Source organism: Dreissena polymorpha, chromosome 15 (genome assembly GCF_020536995.1).
Source record: "Dreissena polymorpha isolate Duluth1 chromosome 15, UMN_Dpol_1.0, whole genome shotgun sequence".
Classification (NCBI taxonomy): domain Eukaryota; kingdom Metazoa; phylum Mollusca; class Bivalvia; order Myida; family Dreissenidae; genus Dreissena; species Dreissena polymorpha.
In genome coordinates, this window is record NC_068369.1 from 33,467,908 (window position 1) to 33,479,706 (window position 11,799).

The 11,799-nt window shown below is 33.7% G+C and overlaps 1 protein-coding gene across 1 annotated transcript; it reads right to left on the bottom strand.

Moving 5' to 3' along the window:
• Positions 1–547: 547 nt before the first annotated feature.
• On the bottom strand, positions 548–7,405 carry LOC127859847 (uncharacterized). Its single transcript, XM_052397381.1, has 7 exons — positions 7,330–7,405; positions 5,767–5,903; positions 5,184–5,319; positions 4,631–4,801; positions 2,715–2,792; positions 2,009–2,090; positions 548–1,658 (listed from the first exon to the last, which is right to left on the bottom strand). Exons 1-7 carry the CDS (start codon positions 7,382–7,384, stop codon positions 1,076–1,078), a joined length of 1,242 nt encoding a protein of 413 aa, XP_052253341.1. The 5' UTR covers positions 7,385–7,405; the 3' UTR covers positions 548–1,075.
• Positions 7,406–11,799: the final 4,394 nt, after the last annotated feature.

Genomic DNA, 11,799 nt, shown 5'->3' on the forward strand with positions numbered 1-11,799 from the left:
TCAAATAAAGTGTGCGATACAATGCTTCTTTGTAATGATTTATTGAGGTTTTGTATATACTATTCTCATTTCTTTCAATGTCCCAATGTCCCAACTGATTTATCTTCTTTTTCCCCTTTTCAGATGGTAAAATACACTCATTGCCATATAGGAAATTTTAAAAGCGTGAATTCTTCTCGTATTTAAGAATTTAAACGCCTTTTAAAGAATGTATACTCGTATTATTCTAAACACATTTAATTTTTAACAGTTATAGGAATATTCCACAAATAAGTATAAACAAAATACTGTAAACAATCGAAAATCAAATGGAATATTTTCTTATGTAGAAAGTGGAACACAAATTGCATTCGACACTAGAAACAATTCCATGGTAAAAGGAAAACGTCCATTGAGGAATTTAAAAAATCAAATGCGATGGCAGAATTTGTACTATGGTATAGTAAGATTTTATTTTACACATACATGTACATTGCATAGTGATAAAATCTCATTTGTTTTAAAGAAAACATAATCGATTGTATTCATAAATACGTATTTATCGCATAAATTAAGAGGCAAACCTTAAAGAAAAAGGGTATTTAAGCTTTCGAACATTTGCTTTTGACAATTTTTAACCGGCGGCCGTTTATATTAAATTTTCGACGTAACAATTTAAGAACATGACCTTTAATTTATTTGTACAAGTTTAGAAACAAATCATAGATACATTTCCAAATAAAGTGTCCAGTTACCTGAGATATCTTTGTAATGCAATATGCAGCAAGCAAGCTAATTGAATCTCCAATCTTAATATAAGGAACTTAATTACGGCAACTGTGTGGCTTAAGTACAATTATTTGTTATTACTGCAACATGTACGTATATGCAATCATGTTTGAAGTACACGCGCAAAACATTGTACCAATACAATCACTCCACTAATCGTTCGATGCTATGAACATGCTTTAAATATTGCAGGTGTTACACCTTATATATTAATGATATATTTTTTTAATATACTAAAGATGTCCTACACGTGAATTTACATCTATACAAAAATAAATATTCCATAATTTCTTTACTCAATGACTTTCTAAATGTTGGCGTGAGCATAATCCGTATCGTCGCATTGTGGAAGTTTTGTCTTTATCCCATGGAACAAATCATAGCCCCCTTGTTCATAATTGTTCTTTCCATATCCTCGTGTAACGGTTGTACTAACAACATGATTATAGTCCGAGACATCATCGTTCCTGCCCACAAACTGAGTTGTGTCGTAGTCGTCGCCTGTACGAGTCATGTTATTCTCGAGTCTTCCTGTGTGGTCATAGGCTCCGTGCCGTTCTATCTTAGGTTTGTTGTATATATTATCCCGTTTCCTGCTATCGGATTCAGATGATAAGGTATTCGTTGTGTGGTCATACTCATCGTTGCCATCAGGCATACGTTCATATGTTTGGTCAGTGACCTCGGTTGAATAATAATGATCAGCATCACAATTGCTCTCAGCTGGTTCTGCTGAGTTATAATGATCGACAGTGCCTTTAAATGATTGCACGAAATAGACTTGATTTTCACAGGTTTTGTCATGTGGTCGGATTCCTAACGTGTGTGATCCGCCGGCAGAAGTGTCATTTGTGTCAGTATTCTTCCCATTTTTGCACGCAAATGCACCTCTGAAATTGTTTCATCCGAACATATAATTAATTATAACATCAAATGTTTCATTATTCATGTATAACATATAAAAACATGCAACCATTAATAAAACTAATCTTCAAAATTAAGAGTGCATGTACGTTCTAGCAAAACTATATTGATATTAAACGATTTTTGGAACGGCATTTTGAATATTCATAGTACCAGTTATAACAACAATCTTTATCTGTATTGCTATATTTGTCGTGATACCATTAACGTGTGTAGCACAGTTATAAATTATTTCGAATAAAGAGACATTTTAAATGTATGATTAAGCTATTTGACATGGATATTACATTAACTTATTACACATTAAACGCAATACCTTCTTCGCAGTACAATAATGACAATCACTGCTCCGACTGCGCACACTAATCCAACTGCAACACCGATACCTACATATACAGCTGAAACAAATGTTAATATAAAATCATTACTGTAAAGTAAATATGTGTATCTAACATTTGTATTTGTCAATCATGCACAACTCTCTTAATCAAAAGCGATGCTGCAAATGTATTGTCATACACGTCAATCCCAGATTAGCAACTATACTAGTATTACTTGCCGATGCAAACTTGATATTGATCTTTATGAATATTGTTAAATTCCGTTACGATAAATATACATTAGTTCTCGCATCAGATTCGTGCAAATTGGCTAAACATGTATGAAATATAATATTTGTCTAAGGCATCATTACTGGAGTGGAACGATTTGCGCACACAGTCATAAATATAAACACAGTATTGTTTTCAGCGCGTAGTTTTTCCCGATATCAGTACAAGCTTAGAGGATCTGACCAATATTGGGACAATCTATATGTTTAACATTTGTCGTACTATCATTTCACTTTTACCTGAGGGGATGATTTATATGGAATATATTGTCGTACAACCGTCGAGATGTGCGGTCGTTAAACTGTCTAGGATACTTTCCCGGCGAATACTTGAATGGTTTGTATTTCCTGAGGTAATACCATCAGGAGAAGAACCATAAGAAGATGGAAGGAAGTTTAGTAGTATAATTACCAGTAGTGGATCCTTCATGGGTTGACGAATTCGTTGTAACTACTCTTACTGTGCTCATGGTAGAAACAGTTTCAGTTTCTGTAAGTGAAAAGCAAGTTATTGAATATTTCGGGGTAGATGTTTCTGAAACCTTCGTATACACATGTATATAAGTTGATTGTCTGTCCATATTCAGCACTTTAACCGACACACGCATGCATATTAAACTTAATTTTAACATTTATCAAAGCCCAAAATGTATGACAACTCTTCCTCTTGCTAAGTAAAAAGAAACGTACAAACTACAGGGCTTCGACGTACCTGTGTTGACAAAATGCCAAAAATGTCAACTATAAAACATAAAAAATGCGCTGAATGTTTAAAAGCATGCTTCTTTCGCATTTAACTGGCTGAGTTATGTTTTTGTTTGGTTACGCTTACTGTAATTAATGATTAATGCTATAATTCTCAGCGAACAGGCCCCGATTTTTATTAGATCCTGTATTAACAAATGAGTAGAATACGCACATCGAAAAGAGGCATTTCAATTTCAGAGACATAATGTATCTGGTGGTTCCTTTTATAACATGGCGGATGTAGTCTTCACATTGATAACTTAGGTCAGAGGTTAGTAAGTGACAGGCTGCTATTTTGTACTTTAGTAAACACAATAACACCTTTTTGTCATATATAATAGTGACAACACTAGATTGTTTATTTCTTTATTCATATATGAACGAAACAGTTATAATAAGATAATATTCATGTTAAGGAAATGCAAAAATCAGTTAATGCTAGGTATAATATAATCAAGCATAGTTAACGTTGTTTAAATTTAAGTTAGGATTATTCGATTAATTGCAAATTGAAACACATAGTTAAGGCATATTCAAGACAACACTATATTACTATGGCTGTTATTTGGATCGTTTGAGCTATGTAGTATGCCATTGAACTATCATATGGGAAAGCATCTATACAATGACAGTTTTCAAGTCCATATTTTATTCGACATATATACATATGATAACAATGTTCCCGTGATTACAATAAGTTTTTGAAAAAATAAAACTATATATTTTGTGTCCGACACATAAACATCCGCCCAACTTAAAATGTCTGAAATTTTGGAGACACTACAATATTATACCGATTGTATTAATGAAGGATATTCTCATGTCTAACGACACCTGCCATATGGTTAGCATTTGCCACACTGTATTATGAATTTAATATTATAAGACTTAAACAACTATGGCAATTATGATTAAGGTGTTTGTTCTTCAATCGTTTGTTTATTATGGTCAAATGTGTCGCTGTACATTTGCAGCCCATTTATCACACACACGTTTTAAACAGGGCATTTCGCTTTTAATATTTTAATAGTTTATCGACATTAAAAGGAATTCAAATTATCATAATTTAAGATATTGGATGAAATCATATACTAAAATCGGTACACATTACGATTTCGTAAACTAACGCAATTCGTATGGTTCACTTAATTCTCGCATTCAGTATCAGTTTTTGTTAACAAAGAGAGTTTCCAAAAACTAAGTGTCCAAAAACTTAGAGTGTCCGAAAACTTCGAAAAATTGCGGTACATGAAAAATGTGAAATATAGGGTTTGCTTTTCAAGAATCATCCTTAACAATGTGTTATGTAAATCATAGCAAAGTACAACATAGTGAATAAATCATGGGAAAAGTTCAATCGATGAATTAAGGAATATCAAATTTCTGAAGCAATTTAATGTACTCGCCCAATGTTCAAATTGTCAAAAATGTTCAACATTATTCAATTATTAGACATATTTATATGTGTTGTAGTGTAATACATACATAGCATTTCGAAACTCGCATGCGTCGTTCAAATCTCATAACATGCGTACAACACTATGCCAGATATAAACGTAACACACATGTGTAGAGTCTTACTTGGTTGTTCGCAAGTCGTTTGTTCCCATGATGTATTTGAAAGGCAAGTGATTGTTCCTTTTTTGATCAAACCCGAGCCACAGAAAATATCAGCGATTGAACCGTATGTTACATTGATACCCTTGCGTAACGTTACATTTCCGTTTGCAATTGTAGGGGGTGGTCCGCATGCTGTGAAGAGTAAATTAAATGTGGGCACTTATGATACATATATAATTAATAAGGATGTGATGTGTCCGATTATATGCATTTAGATCATTTCTTTATGAGCACGTTTATGATGAATACTTTTTCACATGGTTCAACATCCATTCACAAAGAACAACCATGGATCCTCTGCACTGGCAAACATTGAAGCTGAAATGACTTTTGAACTAAATCTTAAAAATATTAACTATTGAACATAATATAATATGTTACCTATGACGTGTATAGGTTTTGTCTTCAATATATTGCGCTTAACATTGTATACCTTGATATCAAACGTACAGATGTGCTTCATCAACTTGTTTCACGTATAAAAATGGTTATACATGTAATTAATATTAATTACCCCAATTTGTATAGATGCTTATCATCGAATGACCACCACATTTCGTGCGTTTGTCTCCAGGACAGCTTAGCCTACACTCCGATTCCGGCATTAGCGTGGCGTTCAGCGTATTACCACAATAACATTCCGACCAGTACTAAATGCACAAGTTATGGAAAGTACATACTGAATTAATCATTTTGTGATCGTACACACAATGGACAAGTTTTAGATTTGTGTTGAACAACAATAATAAATGCATCATGTTAAAAAAAGTTTCGCAATAAGGCATACGCTTTTGAGAATATTAAATGTAAACATGTTATGCGGAATGCATAGAAAGGTTCTAGTATAATACCCTCGAAAGTTTGACTTATTTTGTTTCACTGCACATATATATATATATATATATATATATATATATATATATATCTCCAGGCTAATCAGGTACGAAACTTTCCACCTGAACTGTTTTTTTGCCAAGAATATAAATTCTTTACAGAAAATATCATAAAAGCGGAAAGTGTCGTCCCTGATTAGCCTGTGAGGACTGTACTAAAACCCCTTTTTACAGAGCACGGCTCATATATAAGACAAACCCGACCTGTACGCCAGCATATCTGTAGTCACTGCAACGACGTGCACAATCCGCTGGTGTGTTGTTGTTTGGTGAGTTTACCAGCATATACGGAAGGACACGTTTGATACGATTATCTTCATAACAACCCTGATAAACAATACCTGCCAATAAAGTGAAATTGCTTCTTTTTAACATGCACTTGTTTAATTTGGTCTCTACACAATCCGTACCAAATACTAGAATATAATCAGAATAAGTGTAGTGAACAGATCATTAAATCTGCATAAAAAACGTGTGATATATAAAGAAAGACTTTACATCAAGGGGCGATGTATTTACGTACGTTTAACATAAAAACTTCATTAAAAAAAACACGTTCAATACTGTATTAAAACGTTTCACACTGTATATATTTCCATCTAAATTATGAGTCTACCAGTGTCGGTTTCGTTTTGTGCAAATGAGTGCACACAAATCAACACATATATACAACAACATCAACATAGCCATTATTTGGTACAACGCCGCTATACCTAAAGGTATTTTACTGAATTATATAATAGAATATACAATATATACATGTGTTGCTTTATATTTATGATCCAATAATAGCTCCACCCTTGTTCATTACATAACACCCTTGTTCATTCCATAACTTCCACTTGCTCAGGGCCCTGAGCCACTCTTGATTTCATTTAAAGCATACATCAAAACTAACTTATATTTCTATATATGTGCACAAGGATTTATTAAATGTTCTTTTTATTCTGTGTAGTGATTTTATAAACACTTAGTAAACATATATAATTTACTAGTGTATTTTCTTCTTAAATCTATCGTCACTAAATCGTTATAACAAAATCAGCATATCCGTTAGCACCGGAAAAAATACTTATTGAGAATAGAAAAGTGTTCAGCATAAACAAATCGCGGGATCTTAATAGATTATATCGGTAAAAAAGAAAAAATAGATAACAAACTGCTTTATTGAGCCTGTGATAGAATATAACTTGTTGTTATTACCATACACTCGCTATAAAGGTAATTACGATCATAAAATTAAAAAGAACAAATGAAGAAAATTCCCTCCTTGAAATTAAAATAAAGAATAGCTGATATGTTGCATGGTTATTTCTGATGTATAGATGGCATAATAATTAATAAATATCTTAACCAAACTCTATGTGATAAAAACAGTGTTTTTACCTAGGTCCCGTATTTATTTAGTGGTCGATAAGTAAAGTGCCATTAAGGCCCCGCAGTGATTGTTAAGATTCATCTCCAGTTTGTGAAACTGCAGTGTACTTTGTTTATGTTAATACTCATACAAAGTACAACTTTAAACGAGTGATGAAACATGTGGACTTAGTATGAAGGTATAAAGGTTGAATAGTTGTTCTTATAAATATAAAGGAACATAAAACATTATGAACTCAACATTGACTTATCTACGACATAATTATACATTTCATCAAAACCACCGCATCGTCACAAATGATACTCTAGGCCACGCCATGCTTAAGTATGTTCAAGAAATCAGATCTTTTAATACGAACGTAAATGTAAATATGAAACAACATATATTACCTTTCACCGTTGCGCTAGCCAGGACAAAAACACAGACAAGTTTGTAAAGCGACATTATTTTCCGTTCTTTACGGTCATAAAGATTCAACCGAACTGAATGAGGATGTTAGTCAGCCCGATCAACGACGTTTTATGACGCATGTAACTATAAAACTTTAACCGGTGGTACAATGAGTAATATTTCATTAGACATTAACTATATTAAACGTTTCGTTTTACACCAACGTTTGCTGGCAAGCAATGGTGTTCTGATGGACTGTATCGCATTATGTGAGGATGCCATGTTATATTCCACGAATATATTTTACTATACATCATTTATTCTGTGTTTTCCCATATGTTTGTTCCCAAATGTTTTATGTGACGAGAGTTTCTCACGTGGCTATGTCTATTGAGGTTCGTGATTTCTCTATATAAAGCGAATATAACCATACACATGTGTGTGCAATATTGGGCGTTGTTCTTAATATAAGCTGTTGAATTTAATATTAATGAATACACAGCAATATGTACGCGCATTAAAGGGTAACTGATTGACTAATCATCCCGTTATAACAGATCGATATTATGATTTATAGCATTTGTATAACATACTGTAACTTCCAATACACACTTTAATAAAACACACCGTTATTAGTGTACTTGTTTCTAACAGTGGCATCATGTTATATAAATTAATTCACTAACTAACTTTACTAGAATTTAACGCTGGTAATCAGTGTTTTACTTGAATTAATTATCAGATAATATTGAACTGTAAAAACGTGTTATGTCGGTTACTTGTTAGAAAGCAAATGCTCCTTCACTGTAAATGTAATGTCTTTCAGCACACACTAGAATTTGAGTTTATGCAGGTACGAAAAATAATGTACTATAACATATGTACTAGTATGTATTTTTTGGAGTCTCCAATACAATGTTCAGTCTCCATGCTAGTCTTTATGTTTGTAATTGGCCTCCTGCATCACGTGTTACAATTATTGCAAATATAGCAATATAATATATTTAAGCAGTTTAATCAAGATATATATATAAAAAGAAGTTTGAAATAAAGTTAATCAGGTATCGTTTTGAAACAGATTAGTGTTGGGTCTGCTAAGAGCTTAAGTGTTTCCTGTCGATCGTGATACACTGTATCTTTATCTCATATTGATCTTTAGATATTGTGGTATTGTATCATCATGAATCATTTAAAACTATTGATAAATGTACAGAAAATGCAAACATAAAACGCCGGTTTCCAAGTTAAGAGCTGAGCTTTTCTTTACCGCATGCGTATTATACTAATATCAGTTTGTTTACGTTAATGTAGTTTTAAAACAAAAGCGGATTTGGGTTCATCCGTCTCCTACGAAAATATGTCTAGTTCTTATGTGTGTTTTCATGTGTTTTACGTGTTAAGAACACATAACAAACAGCCAATTTTAGCATAAGAGTACGTACATTATAAAGTGGTCGAAAAGCAACTAATACGTGAGCTTTATTTTGAGTTGCATGTTAGTTTTAATTTGTACGGATAACCATAATGTAATCAGATAAACGTATATATATGTATATAACGTATATATGTACAGCAAACAAGCAAATATAACTATTGATAATTAAAACATTAGAACATCAATACGACTGCACATAGCGGTACCATTGCGATACCTGTATAAAGCACGCACAGTAATAAACAAAAAAGTACCCGGTGTAAGACCTATCGTTATATGTAAGTTAATGATCAGATCTAGATCTTACTGGTCTACTTGCATTAAGCTAGATAAACATCTCACCAACGATACATTGTTGAAGTAAAGGGAGATAGCTACGGTATACTGTTTATTGAAACAACATTTGATGGTCTCAATTCGTACTTGACTTAAATCGTTTTAAATGTTCGCTACCAAAATAATCAAATCGCCTCATTTGATTGAGCAAAAAAAGATAAAAAATAAACAAGGCTTGTATAAAGCACGCACAGTAATAAACAAAAAAGTACCCGGTGTAATACATATCGTTATATGTAAGTTAATGATCAGATCTAGATCTTACTGGTCTACTTGCATTAAGCTAGATAAACATCTCACCAACGATACATTGTTGAAGTAAAGGGAGATAGCTACGGTATACTGTTTATTGAAACAACATTTGATGGTCTCAATTCGTACTTGACTTAAATCGTTTTAAATGTTCGCTACCAAAATAATCAAATCGCCTCATTTGATTGAGCAAAAAAAAATAAAAAATAAACAAGGCTTGATACATACACCGTACACAAACTTCGATAATAAATATCGCATAACGAAATCGAGTTTAGTATCATAAGGCAATTGCTGTACATTCCAACGTCTTTGCATTCATTCGAACATTCCTTAAAATAGTTGACCATATTTAGTTTTCAGAAGTGTTTTACGGTTTCTCGTTAATAGAATTAGCACACCAAAGGACATTTTTAATAAAAAGGTGTTTGTTTAGTTTAATTTATACGCCCACATGAATGTACACTTACTGAAGATTATGATATAATATGACACGTTGTTGTTAAATAAAATAGCATTTATATGTATTGTATTCCCAATTTAGTGAATGGGATTCTTAACATAAATATGTTTTGGGGAAAATGAAAACATGCATACAATAATCTTTCCGAAGCAACAGCCTATACAACGTTGGAACCACTCATCAGATTACAAGAATACTTATCAATTTAGTATATTCGAAACATGATGCCTAATGCATACAGTCGATCAGGTTTAACACCAACGTTTGCGAATAAGCGACGCCAGTAACAAACATTTTAATACATTGTATATGCAGTCATATAAGTGCCATAACATATCAACCAATTACACGGTGAATGTTACATTGCCATTATGTTCTTATTGGCCGTATCGAATAAGTTTAGTGTATCTTTACATGTTTTTTCTAGTTTAATCAAAATTACATTTCTTCAGCCGTTGCTGTCACGAACGTTTCCCACATGGTTACGTTTCTTGGGTTTCAACGTGTCGCTACATAATACCATTGTAGCCATAAGCCTGTTTGTAAACTATCGGACGCTTGTTTAAAATAAGCTGTTGAAGAATACATTAATATAACAAAAAAAATGGCACGGCAGAGGTCGACGAGTTACCCCACGGCGCATAGATGTTGTCTTTAAAGGAGATTTTGGGTGGTCAATGCCTATGTTGGTGGGGCCCCGGGATGGGTAATGTGGACATGGATGCTCGAAATAGACCGTGTTGTCATAAGGGATGTTCAGTATAAATTTGAAGTCAATTGGCGAATAAAATGAAGAAATTATGTTAAAGCATAATATTGGCTGGGCGTGGCCAATGTGGGCGGGGCGCCCCATGGTTTGTAATGGGACCATGCCTAGTTGAGATTGACCGTATTGTCATAAGAAAAGTTCAGTATCAATTCGAAGTGAATCGGTGTAGAAATGAAGAAGTGATAGTAAAAGGCAATTTTGGACGGGTGTGACCTGTGTGGAAGAAGCCCTTGGGTGGGTAATGTGAACATGGATGGTCGAGATAGACCGTGTTGTCATAAGAGATGTTCAGTATTCATTTGAAGTCAATTGGTGAATAAGTTATGTTAAAACACAATTTTGGGTGGGTGTAGTCTATGTAGGCGGGGCATCCCAGCGTTGGTAATGGGGCCATGCATATATGTAGTTGAGATTGACCGTATCGTCATTAGAAATGTTCAGTTTCAATTTGAAGTAAAACGGTGTAGAAATGAAAAAGTTAAAGTAAAATAACCTAAAAAATGACTGAAAATCTCTTACCCGGCCCCATCCAAACCCCCATTTCTTTTGACCCAGGGGTCATCATAAAATCCCAATAGTGCACTGTCGCACATATAATCATAGCTGCCATGTGTTTAAGTTTCAAGGTTCTAGTGCTAATAGTGTAGGATAAGATAATGGCCAGGACGAACGGACGGACGGACAAACAGCGGAGATAACCACATAATTCCCCCGCTCCAGTTCGTAGCGTGAGGATAATCAATGACAAATAAGAATCAAAGTACTGACAGTTCTGGTGTGACGATTCTTTTGAAGAGGATAGATATAAAAGCATCAATTAAAGTTTATCTACATTACCACAATTGTGTATGTGGGTACGAACATTTTGGGTACGAACACAAATGTGGGTACGAAAATTTTGGTACGAAAGAATTATGCCAAAACAATAATTTGGGTACGAAAAACAGTTGGGTACGAACAAAAATGTGAGTACGAATACAATGGGTACCAAACAAATTGGGGTACTAGAAAAAAATGAGTACGAAACACAATTTGGGTACGAAGACAAATTTGGGAACGAAGAAAATTAGGTTGGACAAATAATGGGTACGAAAAAATGTGATTACGAAACAAAATGGACCCGTGGACCTCTCGATGAATTTGAAAGAAGACGGGAAACAAGCTGCCTTTTCCTTTATCACTGGCCCTGGGGTGGGTAATGTGGACATGGGTGG

What these genes read in the sequence shown, in the direction of transcription:
- LOC127859847 (XM_052397381.1), bottom strand. Translation starts at nt 7,384, where the DNA reads ATGTCGCTTTACAAACTTGTCTGTGTTTTTGTCCTGGCTAGCGCAACG. An exon ending in AAGCATCTATACAAATTGGG is followed by an intron (nt 4,802 to 5,183) that starts GTAATTAATATT and finishes TACTCTTCACAG; the next exon opens with CATGCGGACCACCCCCTACA. An exon ending in CCATGAAGGATCCACTACTG is followed by an intron (nt 2,091 to 2,714) that starts GTAATTATACTA and finishes CATTTGTTTCAG; the next exon opens with CTGTATATGTAGGTATCGGT.